At 39.3% G+C, this 19,496-nt stretch overlaps 1 protein-coding gene across 2 annotated transcripts in view; it reads right to left on the reverse strand.

Annotated features, from left to right (window-relative positions):
- ascc3 (activating signal cointegrator 1 complex subunit 3) overlaps positions 1-19,496 on the reverse strand; it is a 163,810-nt gene that overhangs the window by 64,842 nt on the left and 79,472 nt on the right. For both annotated transcript variants that reach the window (XM_026293742.1, XM_026293743.1), the window contains 3 exons: positions 2,865-3,041; positions 2,418-2,489; positions 109-243 (listed from right to left, as the gene is read on the reverse strand). In XM_026293742.1, coding sequence (XP_026149527.1) covers positions 109-243; positions 2,418-2,489; positions 2,865-3,041 — 384 coding nt within the window. The remainder of the gene's footprint in view (positions 1-108; positions 244-2,417; positions 2,490-2,864; positions 3,042-19,496) is intronic.

A 19,496-nucleotide genomic window follows, 5' to 3' on the forward strand; every position in this document is an offset into this window, starting at 1 on the left:
TAAATGAGTGTAGGAGATCATCAATCTTGCTAAAAACCATTAAGAAGCTGATGTAATATACTGATGACTTTTAATCAGACTAAATACAATGTGTGAAAGTTTTTCTACCTGTTTCTCACATTGGCCGTAGTCTGGACCCTGGTCTGGCTGAAAGAAACATGTTTCTCCATGGTTCTTTGCCAACTCAATGAGTCCCATGGCCGTCCTCACCGTGGCATTACGAGCATGGACAAAAACCATCACCTGAGACACACAAAGATATAAAGTGAGTAGGTTTAAAAAAAGAAACAAAATATATCCACATTTAGCAAAGGTCTAATGTGTACGATTTCAATTTCAGAAAGACTGGTTCAACAGTCACTGCCTAAAATGTAAGGCAGCTGTAGAATCTTCAAAGCCTCTTCAGTTGTAACCATGCACGTCTGTTTACACCACAATTTGAGTTTGCCACTGTGGTGATGCTATTGGAATCTGGACTATCAGACTGGAAAACATTCTTCTGCTCTTCCATAGACATACAGATGTATGATAAGTGAAAACTTAATTTATATTTCATTTATGAATACTAGAATATAATGAAAATACATAAAAATGTATATGAAAACAGCCTACAGTGTTTGATACGAACCCATTGTGTACACTTACAAAATAAGTGAAATTAAAGTGCCTACTTTGGTGTAACAGTTATTTTATTTACCTGTAAATAACCATGTGAGGCCCCGCTGATATTGTTTTTATGTGATTTTGTAAGTTTTTAGTAGTGAAATATATGTCAGATTATATTGCATGACTGCACACCGGGAGCAACCAGCTATGTGTATGCTCCAAACACAGTGGGTCCAAAGAGACCACTGCAGCAAATGTTATTTATCAGAGGTGTTTTATCAGCACCACTGAGCTGTGTGGAAGCATTGTCGGCAGTTACTGCCAGCTTCTCAGCTTATTAAACTTCTTTTTGGAGGCATGCTTCCCACCCAGAGGCTGGTGTGAAAGGAAATTTCATTCATCAGATCCTCCCAGATGAAATTAATACATGTCACAGCCACTTCTTGACAATTTAATATTTGAGCAAATAAGAGGCCTTCCCAGCTGAGCTCTGGCCTTAGTGGCCTCAACCTACAAGCCAGACTGAACCAATGTTTAATTTGAACCACAGAAAAAAAAAACGTTGTTAGTGCTGGAGAAGAATCAAGTTGTCAAGGGCTACAGAAAGACTCATATAAAGTCTGCCTCAGAGGGAGAGAATGGGCAAGGGAGAAGGAAAACAGCAACAAAAAGGGTGTGTGTATGTTTATGTATGGGTGCACTTGCAATAAAATGATGCAGACAGGATAACAACTGTGCTCAATAGGGAGCTCAACTCCTGTAGCAGATGGGAGCTAAACGCTAAACTCTGAATTCACAACACTCATGTTCCCAATGGGCCTCCTGAGGCTGCTGAGTGGAAGCAGAATGAGTGGAGGCTGGTGGTGGGTTGATGGGGGAAAGAAGTGCAAGGATGGTAACACTGGGGAAGATAAGGACTTCAAAGAGTTTAGATAGCAGATGCTTGCTCCTAAAGGTTCACAAAATATTTACTGAAAGTATTTATATTTAGGAAAAGGTTCTGGCCCTGGTGACCTGTCCAGGATGTACCCCTGCCTTTCACCCAAAGAGAGCTGGGATAGGCTCCAGCAGATTCCTGTGACCCTAAATAGGAATAAGCAGGTATAGATAATGGATGGATGAAAAGGTTCTGAGAAATATTTTCACACGTAACAGGGGTCTTATTAAATAAAAGTTAATTGAGGTTTAAATGATGTACAGTATGTAAGAATTATACACAAATTGCTTTAAAGAAATATCAGCTGGAAACATTAAAAAAGCTGGTGATAGAGTTTTCAACTAACACATTTGAGTGGTAGCATTAAGAAAGGATTAGGCTAAAACTAAGCATAGCTTGCTATAGTTGTCATTTCAGGAGATAAAATACATCACTGCCAAATAGAAATAAGGAGCTTGTTTTTGTCTATTTTTTTGTTTTGGGATGCTGCTGTTATCACTGTAACCTGAAATACAGCTGTGTCAATCCTATCAAGTGTTAAACAATTCTTGTGTTGACAGACCTTTGAATCTCTGAAGAAAACCTGAGATGTGAATGGAGAATTGGTCAGCAAACAAACTAATTAAAACCAGTTAAACTAAATGCAGTTAAATTAATTACACTGCATTACGTAAAAATTGCTGACACTAAATATAAACCTACTTTCTGAAAAATTTGTGACATTTATAAGTAGTGAATCATTTTTATTTTATTCAGAAAATGTATGCATACATTTTTTATTAATTTACCTCAAAACACAATACAAAACTCATTATCAAAATCGATTACAGGTTTGAAGAGTTCCAGATTATGTTTCATGCAGTACAACTCTTACCTGATGGCCGGATTTAACTTGCTCCAGAACTTTGTTGTAACAAACCTCCTCCATGTCGTGAAGCTGCTGGATCTGAACAGAACACAATATCACAATGAGCAATTCAAAACCTAACCCTAACCCTTAGCTGATTGCAATAAAGGAGATCTGGTTATTGTCTAAAGGTTTCCCTCGTGTTTTCTAAGTGAAAACATGATTGACAGATCATATTGGAAATGTGCTGAAAAAAAAAATATACAAAACACTGACATGGTAAACATAATGTCGTATATAAAGATAAAACAAAACATTTCTCAGTTTCCATTCAGGGACTAATTAAGTTTATGTTACCTAATCAGAATGGCCAAAACACCTCAGACTGTATATTGTCTGTATGCGTCACTTTGACGTAAACGCCTGTTCATGTAAAAGTGTATAAATATGTTTGTACACTGTAATCATGTTTACCTTGTTGGTAGTTTTGATGCCAACAAATGTCTGTCCAAGGGGCACTGGTCGGAAGCGACTGTCAAAAAAGAAGAGGCCAATATAGGGGTTGACATGCAGAAAGGTGGCCACATCCAGGTAGTTTGGTAGGGTGGCTGACAGTCCCAGGATCCTGATCATACTCTGGGTGGACTCCACCTGACGTTCCGACAAACAGTGTCACAGTCACATCAAACTGTATTACATTACGAATGTTTACAGTACAAGGACTGTTTGAGAATCAAATTAACTACATACTGTACAATTGAAACAGTCATTACTTAACTCTCCAAAGCAATTCTAGGGCATTTTTTATTGTAGGCTATCATAATGTACTCCTTGGATTTTTTTTTGTTTTTGTTTGTCAGTTTTTAAATAGCACTTCTGCACTATTTTTAAATTAAAAACCTCCCAGGCAAATGAGGATTATGTCCTTTGAACCTCTGGAAACATCAGTACAGGAAGTTGAAAAAAAGATGTTGCATTGGTGATAGCAAAATAGCAAAAAAGAAACAGCAAAATACAAGTTCTCAGATACATACAGGACATATGTTGAGTATTTACAGTAGATGCATAAGGTTGCACAGCTGCTCTTTAAGAGAGCATTAGCTGAGCTGTGGTAGTCTTCAGTCCTACAAATGAGGGTAAAAATTGAAGAAAATTCAATATGTTGTGTATCAACATGGGTGGGAGAAGAGAAAACTGGGGGTTAGAGACAGGGGGGTTGCATTATCTGTGGGCCTCCTACTGGATGTGACAGGGAAGATTGGTAAGGCCTTTAATGTGATGCAGTACCTGTCAAACCATCCTATCAAGATAAGACCTAACCAATCCCTCCTGGCGGACTGGACCTGCACCACACATTCACACCAGTGCCTCCTTGCTGCAGGTGTTCACACCAAAATCAAACAGACTGCAGGGTTTTCTTTTACATTATCTTGTACTTTATGCAAAAATGGGTTTAACTGCTTCTCTTTCCAAACGACAAAGAAACCATGTTTATAAATTTGTAAAATCATAAAATTTTATGACAACAGAAGGCAATTATGATTAACAGCTGAATTCAGAATTACCCCAATGAGAATGGGTAATGAGCTGATTAAAATAAAATTAATTGATCACAATATTAAAATTAAAGATTCTGATCTGTAAGTTCCTGTATATTTGCCCTGAGATCCATGTAGTTCATGAAGCTAGTGAATTGCTAACATCAAAGTAATGAAAAACAGTATCAGTAATTGTTATACTCATCTGAAATTCTGCACCATTACGTATTACAGCAAAATAGATAGTAACACAACTGATTCCTGACTCTATAAAAATCTAGTAAGCTAAGGTACAGAATAAAAAAAAAAAACATGATCCTGTAAAACTTTTTTGTATGGTATAAAAAATTGCATAACAATCACACATGATGGTAATGGTAAATGGTCTTATACATGTAGAGCTCTTTTATACACTCAAGTACCCTCAAAGCAATTTCACACTATTTGTTCATTCAGCACACATTCAATATGTATATAACATACATATCAAGATCATATTAAAAAGCCACTGTGGAGGACTTGGGACCATATGGCATAGATACAGCATACCTTTCCTCCATGATCCTTCTTCATTAAGGTGATGATTCTTCAGTCTGTGTTCAGACTGTTCCAGAGTGCAGCTAATTATAGTTGATTTGACTCTATGATTACTTTGTAGGCTGTATTTTGTAGGCAGTTTCTATTATTTAGCCTAGCCTCATTATAATATATAATTGGGGTGGAAAAATGAGTAGACCATATTTCAGTTACTGCTTATCAGAAAAGAAATATGCTGGAAGGCATGTGGCTATTGCATAGAAATCCCACTCTAAGGGCCCACTCTTTCCATGTTTAAATAAATAAATCATCAATAGAGATTAGTGATGACAGACACTGACAGTGAATAAATGTGTTGTATACATATAGTACACATAGTATAATGTTAATTCAATACAACTATATTTTCAAACCTAAATTATTAACAACACAGAATTTGTTTAAGTTTGTACCTTAATAGTAGTTGCTTGTTGTTAAATTCTCGTTTCATAAAGAAATCAATGGATCCGAAAAACCTGTTTGAAATTATTCAAAGGTACATAAGTTATGTGACTTTTTGAGCCCACACCATCATAACTCCATCATATGTAGGGTCGTGGCACAACTTACCTACTTTTAACATCTGCTTTTAAGGATTAAACCCATGTTCCTGATTGACATTGCTACTTATTTAAACCTCTAAGAATATTCACAAACCTCTGGAAGTGCTCAAATGAGGGTAATGGCACGTTTCATTTACTTACTAAGAGTATCAGCTTTGGCTAACTCCAAGTCCAGATAATTGAAATTAGCCTATAACTATAAGGTCTACCGTATTGCTCTGTGTAAACTGCCATTTTGACATTTTACTCCCAGGCTATATAGCTATCCACATCTAAACTTAGTACAGCACCTTCTTGACTACAGAAATGTAGTACTCTGTTTCTCACTCATCTTCTTCATCACTCATCTTTTATTGCATACTTTCCTGCAATAAAATGGGGTTAATGTTAATTATGAAACTTAAATATTTAATCATATTTAATTCAGGAAGATAGTGCTAAAAAAACAAGTTTCTCATTTATTTTTCTTCACACAAGGTCCCTCTTACATCTATTTTGTAGACAAAGACAATATACTTGTCAGCAGCTTTACATCAATGGACGTATTGCTCTCTGGTCCATATTATAGTTTTTGCAGTCTGATAAAAATTATAACTTCTTAAGAAAGCCCAGCACTGCTTCACATTTGAGAATGACACTAATTTAAAAGTTAATTCAATCACATTCTGAAAACTTTTTGAATTTCTCGCACCTGCTCACAGTAAATATGTAAATTAGCCTAAAATCTATTGATGTTTTTATCATACAAAATTGACTGGCATAACTATTCCATTTGTTTGGAAGCTGTGAAAGGTTTGATCCATCAATAATATACAACAGTGTAATCAGTTTAATATCCCATGCACCAAAATCATTAAAAATTACATAGTTAATTACTTACTAGGGCTGCAACAGACAACTATTCTAATAATGATTAATTGTTCCATTAGGGGTTCTATTAAACAATTAATAGGATTTTTACAAAAGAATATAGATAAGTCTGTTTTTTAGTGGCAAAATGACCCCTAAACAATTATTATTGATGTGTGATGACATGTAGACAGATATTTTTTTATTACATTAATTTAGTAATTTCCTGCTTGGACAAATCATTTCTGCTTCTAGTTCACTGAGATATACCATTTCTGTTACTGACCATATATCGGAGTATTCAGTACCAACAAAACTAAAATACTGGTCAATAAGTGGACAGAAATATATCAATGCCATTCATAGAAAAATCTACTCTGTGCATCAGTAACAATAATCCAACAACACAAGGACAAGTTATATAATTATCTGGTCTTATTCAGATATATCTAGTCTTATTTAATATATTATCAAAACACAAACAAGGTCTATAAAAGTAGTACTTTTTACAATGCTTATTCAACAAGATAAAAACAGCTAAAATGCTTCTTGTTTTATGGGGAATTAAAAACACTGTTGGGATCACTACAACAATCAGTGTAATTTAATTCACTTTTTACAAAAACAACGGATTAGTGCAGCTTTAAAATGGACGTCTTAGGGTTTGACAGTGCCATAAATGCTATTAGGTGGAACATACAGTGGGTACGGAAAGTATTCAGACCCCTTTAAATTTTTCACTCTTTGTGACATTGCTGCCATTTGCCAAAATCAAAAAAGTTCATTTTATTTCTCATTAATGTACACTCAGCACCCCATCTTGACAGAAAAAACCAGAAATGTAGAAAATTTTGCAAATTTATTAAAAAAGAAAAACGGAAATATCACATGGTCATAAGTATTCAGACCCTTTGCAGTAACACTCATATTTAACTCACATGCTGTCCATTTCTTCTGATCCTCTTTGAGATGGTTCTGCTCCTTTATTGGAGTCCAGCTGTGTTTAATTAAACTGATTGGACTTGATTAGGAAAGGCACACACCTGTCTATATAAGACCTTACAGCTCACAGTGCATGTCAGAGCAAATGAGAATCATGAGGTCGAAGGAACTGTCCAAGGAGCTCAGAGACAGAATTGTGGCAAGGCACAGATCTGGCCAAGGTTACAAAAGAATTTCTGCAGCACTCCAGGTTCCTAAGAGCACAGTGGCCTCCATAATCCTCAAATGGAAAAAGTTTGGGGAGACCAGAACTCGTCCTAGACCTGGCCGTCCAGCCAAACTGAGCAGTCGTGAGAGAAGAGCCTTGGTGAGAGAGGTAAAGAAGAACCCAAAGATCACTGTGGCTGAGCTCCAGAGATGCAGGAGGGAGATGGGAGAAAGTTCCACAAAGTCAACTATCACTGCAGCCCTCCACCAGTCGGGGCTTTATGGCAGAGTGGCCCAACGGAAGCCTCTCCTCAGTGCAAGACACATGAAAGCCCACATAGAGTTTGCCAAAAGACACATGAAGGACTCCCAGACTATGAGAAATAAGATTCTTCGGTCTGATGAGGCCAAGATTTAACCTTTTGGCGTTAATTCTAAGCGGTATATGTGGAGAAAACCAGGCACTGCTCATCACCTGTCCAATACAATCCCTACAGTGAAACATGGTGGTGGGAGCATCGTGTTGTGGGGGTGTTTTTCAGCTGCAGGGACAGGACGACTGGTTGCAACTGAAGGAAAGATGAATGCGGCCAAGTACAGAGATATCCTGGAAGAAAACCTCTTCCAGAGTGCTCAGGACCTCAGACTGGGCCAAAGGTTCACCTTTCAACAGGACAATGACTCTAAGCACACAGCTAAAATAACAAAGGAGTGGCTTCGGAACAACTCTGTGACCATTCTTGACTGGCCCAGCCCCTGACCTAAACCCAATTGAGCATCTCTGGAGAGACCTGAAAATGGCTGTCCACCAACGTTCACCATCCAACCTGACAGAACTGGAGAGGATCTGCAAGGAAGAATGGCAGAGGATCCCCAAATCCAGGTGTGAAAAATTTGTTGCATCATTCCCAAGAAGACTCATGGCTGTATTAGCTCAAAAGGGTGCTTCTACTCAATACTGAGCACAGGGTCTGAATACTTATGACCATGTGATATTTCAGTTTTTCTTTTTTAATAAATTTGCAAAAATTTCTACATTTCTGGTTTTTTCTGTCAAGATGGGGTGCTGAGTGTACATTAATGAGAAATAAAATGAACTTTTTTGATTTTGGCAAATGGCAGCAATGACACAAAGAGTGAAAAATTTAAAGGGGTCTGAATACTTTCCGTACCCACTGTATATTCTAAGAGAACAATGACTAACATCTGTATCTGCCAAGTACCACTCGCAACCTCCAAAAAGCTTCATACCATGGTCAGTTTCACAAATCACAGTTAAGCATATAATGCACCAAATTAGAAAAGGCATACCTTATCTAAGCTTAGGCAGAGGACAGATACTCCCTTAAATACCAAACCAGAGCCACAATAAAGTCGTTTGTGATAAAGGTTACACGGACTTCATTTTGAACACAGAGCATACCTATAGCAATACATCTGGCCAAGAAAATGCAGCTGAAAACAAAACTCTTCCAAGCAAAACATCAACGTGATAACTGTCTGGGTTCTTTATTTGCATAGAGAGTGAGACACATATCATTGAGTTTACATGGATTTTCATATTAATGTGTTTGAACTTAAGCACCAAGCACATCAGAAGCAGTCACCATGATTCCTTCAGTAAGATCTATTATTGCAGTCTGTCAGTTGTGGCAATTACTGAGTAGAGAGATGAAGGAGGTGGGGAGGGCATGCCAAGCATGCTGCTGGCATTCTCTGTTGGAGGCTGGCCTATGAGCTGTTTACAAGTTCTCACAAAAACAGAAACATCCTGCTTCTGTGACAGTCACACACAACTGGGAGGTCAAACCCAGTTTCCAGTTTTTACAGAAGATTTAGAGAGTATTTTACTGACTCAGTGACATGTATTATGCCATGATAAATAAACACCAAATAAAATTATTCCTTACCAGGATAGTGAATTTTTAGGTTTGAAAATAGATTTAAAATTTCATTTCTCTCAGCTTCCATGTAATCAGTTATATTTTTTGAAGTTCTTTTTTTTTTTGTATTTCTGCGATGACGGTACTTATACCCAAACATGCATTTTGTACCACAGGGGTCTTAGCAGGAGAATTATGTCAGCTGCACAGGACACATGGGCTGGGTCTCCAAGATGTTTTTTCATTCTTTCTTTTTTTTTAAATTTCGTCTTGTCTAACAATCCTAGATTATGCCTATTTTTTTTACATTTGGTGGAATCTCAAAAAAAAAAGTATAACCCAATTTTACACTAAATTACTTCATTAAAAATTACATAGTTAATTACTTACTAGGGCTGCAACAGACAGCTATTCTAATGATTAATTGTTCCATTAGGTGTTCTATTAAACAATTAATAAGATTTTTACAAAAGAATATAGATAAAATTATTTTGATATGTGATGACATGTAGACACAAATTTTATTATATTTAAAAAAGGCACTCGTTTACACTTAAATCAAAAGTGAGTGGTGCATTAACCCTAATAAAGCGACGTGCCTTCAGTCATGCACTTCTTGTCTGTCATGCACATTGCTAGACATTACCCTGGTGGGTTGCATGTAAGCAAGCAAGCAAATGTCTGTAAATGTCTGAGGAATACAGACTAGATATTAGCCGAACTTTGCTCCTAAGAGCTTGCCTGTAAAAGGTCTGGGTAGTGTCATGGTGTGAGCCATTGTCTGTATATTTGGTATATTTTTGTCCATTGTAGCGGGAGCACCGGGACATTTCCCGTTGACCTGCGGGCCACAACAAAGCAACAGGATAAGTTGACACTTAGAATTCTTGCATCAAGAGTGTCTTTCACTCACACCGCAAGGGCCGCTAAAAGAATCATAGCGTATCTCAGCGATGCACATAGCAACCATAGTGTATAGCAACTGTCCACCAATATCACCAAACTAAATGCGCCAGGGGAAACATACAGTATTGTTCAAAATAATAGCAGTACAATGTGACTAACCAGAATAATCCAGGTTTTTAGTATATTTTTTATTGCTACATGGCAAACAAGTTACCAGTAGGTGCAGTAGATTCTCAGAAAACAAACAAGACCCAGCATTCATGATATGCACGCTCTTAAGGCTGTGCAATTGGGCAATTAGTTGAAAGGGGTGTGTTCAAAAAAATAGCAGAAGTGATGGACATGCGTTTGGTATGCAGGACAAGAACGCAGAAGGACAGATGGTGGTAGACTTCTCAAAAAGGATGAAAATGGCTGTAGTGAACACATTTTTCCAGAAAAGGGAGGACCATAGGGTGACATATAAGAGTGGAGGCAGGAGCACACAAGTTGATTACATCTTGTGCAGACGTTTCAACCTGAAAGAGATCAGTGACTGCAAAGTAGTGGTTGGGGAGAGTATAGCCAGACAGCATAGGATGGTGGTGTGTAGGATGACTGGTGGTGAGGAAGATGAGGAGGACAAGGGCAGAACAGAGGACCAAGTGGTGGAAGTTGAAAAAGGAAGTGTGGCTTTCAGGGAGGACTTGAAACAGGCTCTGGGAGGTCAGGAGGTTCTTCCAGATGACTGGACAGCTACAGCTAAAGTGATCAGGGAGACAGGTAGGAGGGTACTTGGTGTATCATCAGGAAAGAGAAAAGCAGATAAAGAGACTTGGTGGTGGAATGAGGAAGTTCAGGACTGTGTTAAGAGGAAAAGGTTAGCTAAGAAGAAGTGGACAGTGGTGAGGTGTGCTGTAGGGGTGAGAGAGGAGTTCAAGGTGTAGGTGGGACTGCACCAAGGATTGGCTCTGAGCCCCTTCTTGTTTGCTGTGGTGATGGACAGGCTGACAGATGAGGTTAGATAGGACTCTCCATGGACCATGATGTTTACACATAAAACCAGACCCTTTACAGATTCAAATGATATATTGCTTTTATCTGTACGATCAAAATTGACGGAGTAATTTAAGTTTGTTTCAGCATTATCAGAAGGAGATGCCTCCCAGGCATCTGTGGAGAACCTTCCCAGGAGTGGCCGGCCGACCAAAAAATCCTGAAGGAGAATGTCCGGCCATCTGTTCGTGACCTCAAGCTGAAGCGAACTTGGGTTCTGAAGCAGGACAATGATCCAAAACACACCAATAAATCCACCTCTGAATGGCTGAAGAAAAACAAAATGAAGCAGTAGCGTAGTCAAAGTCCTGACCTGAATCCGATTGAGATGCTGTGGCATGACCTTAACAAGGCGGTTTCCTGCTCGAAAACCCTCCAATGTGGCTGAATTACAACAATTCTGCAAAGATGAGTGGGCCAAAATTCCTCCACAGCGCTGTAACTTTTTGACTCATTGCAAGTTATTGCAAACACTTGATTGCAGTTGTTGCTGCTAAGAGTGGCCCAACCAGTTATTAAGTTTAGGGGCGCAAACACTTTTTCACAGACAGCTATGTAGTTTTGGATTTTGTCTTCCCTTAATAATAAAAACCATAATTTAAAAACTGCATGATGTGTTTACTTGTGTTATCTTTGACTAATATTTAAATTTGTTTGATCTGAAACACTGAAGTGTGACAAACATGCAAAAAAAAAAAGAAATCAGGAAGGGGGTCAACACTTTTTCACACCACTGTAGTTTTGTATACTTTGCAAACCCCAATAATTTACCTGTGGCTTCCTCAAGAGACATCACCATCATGTCTTGTCATCATAAACACCAAAGACCACTCTTGATAATAGATAATGTCACTGTAACATGAACAATGAGCTGCATAATCCACGTTAATTTGGTTCAGGATCACTAAATCCACCAACACCAAGAGGGGCAATAAACAGCTGACTGCTGGCTTGAAAAGATCTGCTCAGTAGTTTCACCAATATATTATACTAAAATTAAGTTTATGACTAACATAATCACCTAAGAGATCACACTCATAAAGGCAGCCTTCCTCCAACATGTACTCAATTATAAGTAAATATCCAGTGCAATGAATTACTACTACACCTGGTTGCCATTTTTCTACTACTTCATCTATGATCATGTCCTTTTCGCTCTTTTCTGTTTGCAGCACTGGCAGACTTCAACTACACAGTTTCCAGGTGGCAATGTCACCATGGTGTCTCTCGTCTTCATCTTCACTGTAAAGTACACCAAAATATTTGCCTATCACTGTTCTCTATATCTGTATTCTCTATATGTTCTCTCTATAGTCATCTCTAATACTCAGCTCTCAGCTGTATCAGGCTGCTATCATCCTCTGCTTTGCAGGCATGCAGTTTTACTGTAAGTTGTTTTCATGTCATGGCACTCTAACCTGTCTCTCTTCCTGGCTGTTAAGCAAAACAACTCGAGTACTAATTGGTAACTTCTTCCTTTATCTGTTAAGGATGAAAACATTTTTACATTTTGCATTTTTCATTTCAAGGACAGCACATTTGAATGTCAGCTGAGATGCTTCCTCTAGAAGCTCGGTCTTCTCATCTAAACCTTGCAACTGTTCATCTACCACTTCAACTGAAGTCTGTTGTCTACAGGCTACTATATTTATACATCTGAACTGTGAGATTTGGCTTTGTGGCAACATCCCTGACCTCCCTCTCAGGATGTCTGGCTCTTGTTTCTAGCAGCATTCTGATTCTCAAGTCTAATAGCTTGGGCTCTGCTAAAATATTGTCTTCTGATTGTGCACAGGTTTGCTGGCTACAGATATTTTGTCCTGGACGCACCTTTACCTTGTTTCAACTGCTGAGCCCATCTTTTTAGCCAGTGTAGCAAACAATCAACAGACTTTGGGACGAGGAATGTGAGATAATTCTCTGAAATAGTAGTCTGTTTTTTTTTTTTACATTAAAACATGGACACAGAGCTAAGGAATTCAGGAAAAATAACATTTAAAGACTATATAGATCAAGAGACTGATTATATCACTGACAAAGGTGAAACAGCCCATCCTGTGAAGAATCAATCCAACTGGCCAAAGAAAAATTTCTATACTCACAAATACTGCTTTCCCTTAGTGTGGACAATATTACCTGACAGACATAAACCCACATATTTACAACAGCTATAAATTCCAAATTCCCCAACATCAATCTGAAAGTTCCATATGCTTAGTGAAACAATGAATTAATCACATTTGTTCCTTGATGTTTTAGTTAGGATTGTGTTAGTGAATCTCTTGCAATAATAAATTAGCAGTAGGAGGATTAGTTTATATTATCTGACCTAGTGATTCAGGTTTGTTTTGTATGTTACACAAAATTTGTTAGTTAAATATGTACATCTGTCCTTGTTTGGTTTGAATGCACTGTTCCATACTCTGTATAAGGAACTTATTTATTTCTTAACCATATTACATTCCATTCAGTCAAACTAAAACAAAAATATTAAATGACCTGAAGATTGGTGTACCACTACTGTATTTGTCTTTGATATTCTATCAACATTGTGTGACACTGAACCATGTGATTCGTATTTAATTGGTTGGCAGATTCTCTGAACCCTCAAATCAAAAGCGACTTTCACTCTCACCGCAGTCCCCAGTCATAGTATCTCTTGGTGTTGCACACAGCGATCACATTTTTGTAAATAACTTATATCTTTTCATGTAACAACACTGAAGAAATGACACTTTGCTACAATGTAAAGTAGTGAGTGTACAGCTTGTATAACAGTATAAATTTGCTGGCCCCTGAAAATAACTCAACACACAGCCATTAATGTCTAAACCCATGACCCTCTTGGGCATGGAGTTCACCAGAGCTTCACAGGTTGCCACTGGAATAGTCTTCCACTCCTCCATGATGACATCACAGAGCTGGTGGATGTTAGAGACCTTGCATTCCTCCACCTTCCGTTTGAGGATGCCCCACAGATGCTCAATAGGGTTTAGGTCTGGAGACATGCTTGGCCAGTCCATCACCTTTACCCTCAGCTTCTTTAGTAAGGCAGTGGTCATCTTGGAGGTGTGTTTGGGGTCGTTATCATGCTGGAATACAGCCCTGTGGCCCAGTCTCCGAAGGGAGGGGATCATGCTCTGCTTCAGTATGTCACAGTACATTCATTCATGGTTCCCTCAATGAACTGTAGCTCCCCAGTGCCGGCAGCACTCATGCAGCCCCAGACCATGACACTCCCACCACCATGCTTGACTGTAGGCAAGACACTTTTCTTTACACTCCTCACCTGGTTGTCGCCAGACACTCTTGACACCATCTGAACCAAATAAGTTTATCTTGGTCTCATCAGACCACAGGACACGGTTCCAGTAATCCATGTCCTTAGTCTGCTTGTCTTCAGCAAACTGTTTGCGGGCTTTCTTGTGCATCATCTTTAGAAGAGGCTTCCTTCTGGGATGACAGCCATGGAGACCAATTTGATGCAGTGTGCGGTGTATGGTCTGAGCACTGACAGGCTGACCCCCCCACCCCTTGAACCTCTGCAGTAATGCTGGCAGCACTCATACGTCTATTTCCCAAAGACAACCTCTGGATATGACGCAGAGCACGTGCACTCAACTTCTTTGGTCAACCATGGTGAGGCCTGTTCTGAATGGAACCTGTCCTGTTAAACCGCTGTATGGTCTTGGCCACCATGCTGCATCTCAGTTTCTGGGTCTTGGCAATCTTCTTAAGCCTAGGCCATCTTTATGTAGAGCAACAATTCTTTTTTTCAGATCCTCTGAGAGTTCTTTGCCATGAGGTGCCACGTTGAACTTTCAGTGACCAGTATGAGAGAGTGAGAGCAATAACACCAAATTTAACACACCTGCTCCCCATTCACACCTGAGACCTTGTAACACTAACGAGTCACATGACACCGGGGAGGGAAAACGGCTAGTTGGGCCCAATTTGGGCCTTTAGGGGTGTACTCACTTTTGTTGCCAGCGGTTTAGACATTAGTGTCATTTCTTCAGTGTTGTCACATGAAAAGATATGATAAACTATTTACAAAAATGTGAGGGGTGTACTCACTTCTGTGAGATACTAGACAGACAGACAGACAGACAGACAGACAGAATTGATAAATACATTCAGTGCCAACTATTTTACTGATCAAATTTACCAATACAATATTTTACCTATTACCCAATAAATTTGAACTTCTGTTTATCCAATCACAGGTGTCTATTGTGTTGTAAGTAATTATAAGTATGCATGTTTGATGCTTTTGTTCTGTTTGTTTATCTGACGACGACACAACTGGGTCGGAATGTTAGTCTTATTTGTTTGCAACATTAAACACAGCTCATTCATCAGTCATGCTCTGTTCAGAGTTATGCACATCCATCACTTTCTTATATTTTCTGTCATACATTACTCTATTGGTGAGTAGACTTAAATCAACTTTTCAGTCTTTTAAACAGATAAGTTGAAGTTTATATTCATGCATTCGCACTCCCTGTGCTCCCTGCCACTGTTCTGTCTCATTTTACTACAGCTCATCTTTCTTTTCTTATTTTCTTTTTGACAAGAGAGAAAATTTGAAAATATCAACAGCATCTTGCGGGGAGCTGGCCAGGGCAAGGTGCATTTGATTGAGAGAATTTGACTGTAAACATGTCACTGTGGGAAGCTGCCAGGCTAAACAAAAAACTGAAAAGGGCTTATTAACATGGTTGGGCCCCCTCAGTGTATCTCTCCCCAAGGAGAAGAAAGAAGCAAATGCTATCTGAATTAGCTTCCTAAGTTAGCACTCCATAGCAACACATTGAAGAAGAAGTACTTTATTAAATTCAATTGTTACAGCAGTTATTCAAAGTGATTAGATTGATTTAGATTATTTAAATTATATTAATTAATAGTAATTCATAAAGTAATTAATAAAGTAATAAAGTAATTAATGTGTATGAAGAAAAATAAAGTAATTATTTATTTTGTGTGTGTGTGTGTGTGTGTGTGTGTGCGCGCGCGCGTTATTGTTTATATTGTGGAATTATAGTGTCTTATGGCCAAGGACACAAAAGACTTCCTGAATCTCTCAGTCTTGGCTTTAGGGGGAATCAGTCTGTGGCTGAATGAACTTCCCATTCGCCACAGTTCCTCATGAAGTGGGTGGGCAGAATTGTCCAATATGGAGTTGATTTTGTCCACCATCCTCCTCTCTGCCACAGCCTCCAGACTGTCCAGTTCCAGTCCAACAACAGATGGAGATTGCCTTCCCGATCAACTTATTTAGTCTGTTGGCCTCACCAGCCTTGATGCCACCGCCCCAGCACACAACTGCAAAGAACAGTGCACTCTCTACTACAGACTGATAGAACTTCTTCAGTAGCTTGTTGCACACACCAAAGGAACAGAGTCTCTTCTTTTCAGCACTGTAGCCAGGCTGACAAAAAGTCACAGCTCCGTTGAGCCCAGTGTTCCCTTAGCTCTCAGCAGTGATGAATTTATGAGTTTCTTTACAAATAAAATCACAACTATTAGAGATAAAATTCAGCAGATGCTTCCTATACCTGCAATAAATGAATATTTTACTACAGTAGCTCTTGAATCATCTGTAGGACCTCAGTTATGTTTAGACTGCTTCTCTCCTATAGATCTCTCTGAATTTACATCAGTAGTTGCTTCATCGAAATCATCAACGTGTCTCTTGGACCCCATCCCGACTAGACTGCTTAAAGGCACCCTGCCATTAATGAACTCATCTTTATTGGACTTGGTAAATTTATCTCTAGTATCAGGCTACGTACCACAGGCCTTTAAGACTGCAGTAATCAAACCTTTACTCAAAAAGCCTAGTCTTGATCCAGGTGTCTTGGCTAATTATAGACCAATATCCAACCTGCCATTTATTTCTAAAATCCTAGAAAAAGCTGTTGCTAAGCAGCTATCAGACCACTTACACAGGAATGAACTATTTGAAGATTTCCAATCAGGATTTAGAGCACATCATAGTACAGAAACAGCACTGTTGAAAGTTACCAACGATCTTCTCTTAGCCTCAGATAATGGACTTGTTTCGATACTTGTCCTCCTAGACCTTAGTGCAGCATTCGACACCATTGACCACAACATCTTATTACAGAGACTGGAGCATGTGATTGGTATCAGAGGAACAGCGTTAAAGTGGTTCCAATCCTATTTATCGGACAGATTCCAGTTTGTTCATGTCCATGATGAACCTTCCACACGAACAAAAGTTAGTTATGGAGTTCCACAAGGTTCTGTGCTAGGACCGATTCTGCTCACCCTGTACATGCTTCCTTTAGGATATATCATTAGGAAGCACTCTATTAATTACCACTGCTATGCGGATGACACTCAGTTATATCAATCTATTAAACCTGTTAACACAAACCAGTTAACCAGACTTCAAGCCTGTCTAACTGACATAAAGGCCTGGATGACCAGTAACTTTTTACTTTTAAACTCGGAGAAAACAGAAGTCATTATATTTGGGCCTAAAAATCTCAGAAATAACTTTTCTAAAATTATAGCTACTTTAGATGGCATAGCCCTGGCCTCCAGCACTACTGTAAAAAACCTTGGAGTTATTTTTGACCAGGACATGTCCTTTAACTCACACATAAAACAAATTTCTAGAACTGCATTCTTTCACCTGCGCAACATTTCCAAAATTAGGAACATCCTGTCTCAAAATGATGCAGAAAAACTAGTCCATGCGTTTGTTTCCTAAAGGCTAGATTACTGTAACTCATTACTATCTGGATGTCCTAATATCTTAATAAAAAGCCTCCAATTAATCCAGAATGCCGCAGCCAGAGTCCTGACAGGAACTAGCAAGAGAGATCATATTTCTCCTATATTGGCTTCTCTTCATTGGCTCCCTGTAAAATATAGAATAGAATTTAAAATCCTTCTTCTCACATACAAATCCCTTCATAATCAAGCTCCTTCATACCTTAAAGACCTCATAGTACCATATTATCCCAATAGACCACTTCGCTCTCAGAGTGCAGGCCTACTTGTGGTTCCCAGAGTTCTCAAAAGCAGAATGGGAGGCAGAGCCTTTAGCTATCAAGCTCCTCTCCTGTGGAACCAGCTCTCAGCCTGGGTTCAGGAGGCAGACACTCTCTGTACTTTTAAGGCTAGACTTAAAACCTTCCTCTTTGACAAAGCATATAGTTAGGGCTGGCTTCAGGCAACCCTGAACCATCCCTTAGTTAGTTATGCTGCTATAGGCCTAGACTGCCCGAGGACCATTGGTGCACTGAGCTCCCCTACCCTAACCGCCCCCCCCCCTCCCCCTTCTCTCCGACCTCATGTATATTCCACCATTGAATGTTACTAACCTTGTGCTCTCTCTCTCCCCTAGTTTGTGCTCTCTCCCTCCCTCTCTCTCTCTCTCTCTCTCTCTCTGTACCTTCTGCAGGTGTCCCTGGTCCTGGAGCTGTTTATCGCTGATGTGCAGTTACTGGCCCCACCAACTTGCAGTGTCTATTTGTTGTTTATTGTTGCTGTTCTTTTCTCTCTGCTCTATCCACTCACCCCAACCGGTCGAGGCAGATGGCCGCCCAAACTGAGCCCGGTTCTGCTGGAGGTTTTTTTCTTCCGTTAAAGGGAGTTTTTTCCTCTCCACTGTCGCCAAGTGCTTGCTCATAAGGGAATTGTTGGGTTTTTAGTTTTAGTTTTTGTAAAGTGCCTTGAGATGATTTGTATTGTGATTTGGCACTATACAAATAAAATTGAATTGAATTGAATTGAATTAAGGAAGAACAGTCTGCTCTGTCCTTTCTTGAAGAGTGCATCTATATTGTTTGACCAGTCCAGTTTGTTGTTAATGTCGACTCCAAGGTATTTGTAGGAGTCCACAATCTCTACTTCGTCTCCACCACCATTTCTCTGGTTTTCTTGATATTGAGCTTCAGACAGTTGTTGTTACACCAATCAACAAAGCTTTTTATCAAGTGTCTGTATTCCTCATCGTTATCATTATTGATGCATCCAATGATTGAAGAGTCATCAGAGAACTTCCGGAGGTGACAGGTTCCTGAGTTGTAGCGGAAGTCTGAGGTGTAGAGTGTAAACAGGAATGGTGCCAGTACAGTTCCTTGAGGTGCACTGGTGCTGGTCATCACCACATCAGATATGCAGCCATCTAAACTAATCAAACTGTGGCCGCCCAGTGAGGTAGTCGTTGATCCATTCCACCATGTCTTCGGGAACTTCCATATCCTGCATCTTTGCACTTAGCAGGTGAGGCTGAATAGTGTTGAAAGCACTTGAAAAGTCAAAAAACATGACTCTCACAGTGTTGCCCTGCCTCTCCAGATGGGAGTATGCTCTGTGCATTAAGAAGATGATGGCATCTTCCACTCTGATGTGTTCTTGATATGCAAACTGCAGGGGGTCCAGAAATTCAGACACTTGAGATCTCAGGTGTTGCAGGACCAGTCTCTCAAACACTTTCATGACATGTGATGTTAGCGCTACTGGTCTGAAGTCACTAAGGGTACTGGGACGCCCTTTTTTTGGTAATGGGACAATACAGGAAGTTTTAGTTTTGCTTAGGCACCTTTGGAGCCTCAGAGAGAGGTTGAA

The sequence above is a fragment of the Mastacembelus armatus genome, chromosome 16 (genome assembly GCF_900324485.2).
Source record: "Mastacembelus armatus chromosome 16, fMasArm1.2, whole genome shotgun sequence".
Lineage (NCBI taxonomy): Eukaryota > Metazoa > Chordata > Actinopteri > Synbranchiformes > Mastacembelidae > Mastacembelus > Mastacembelus armatus.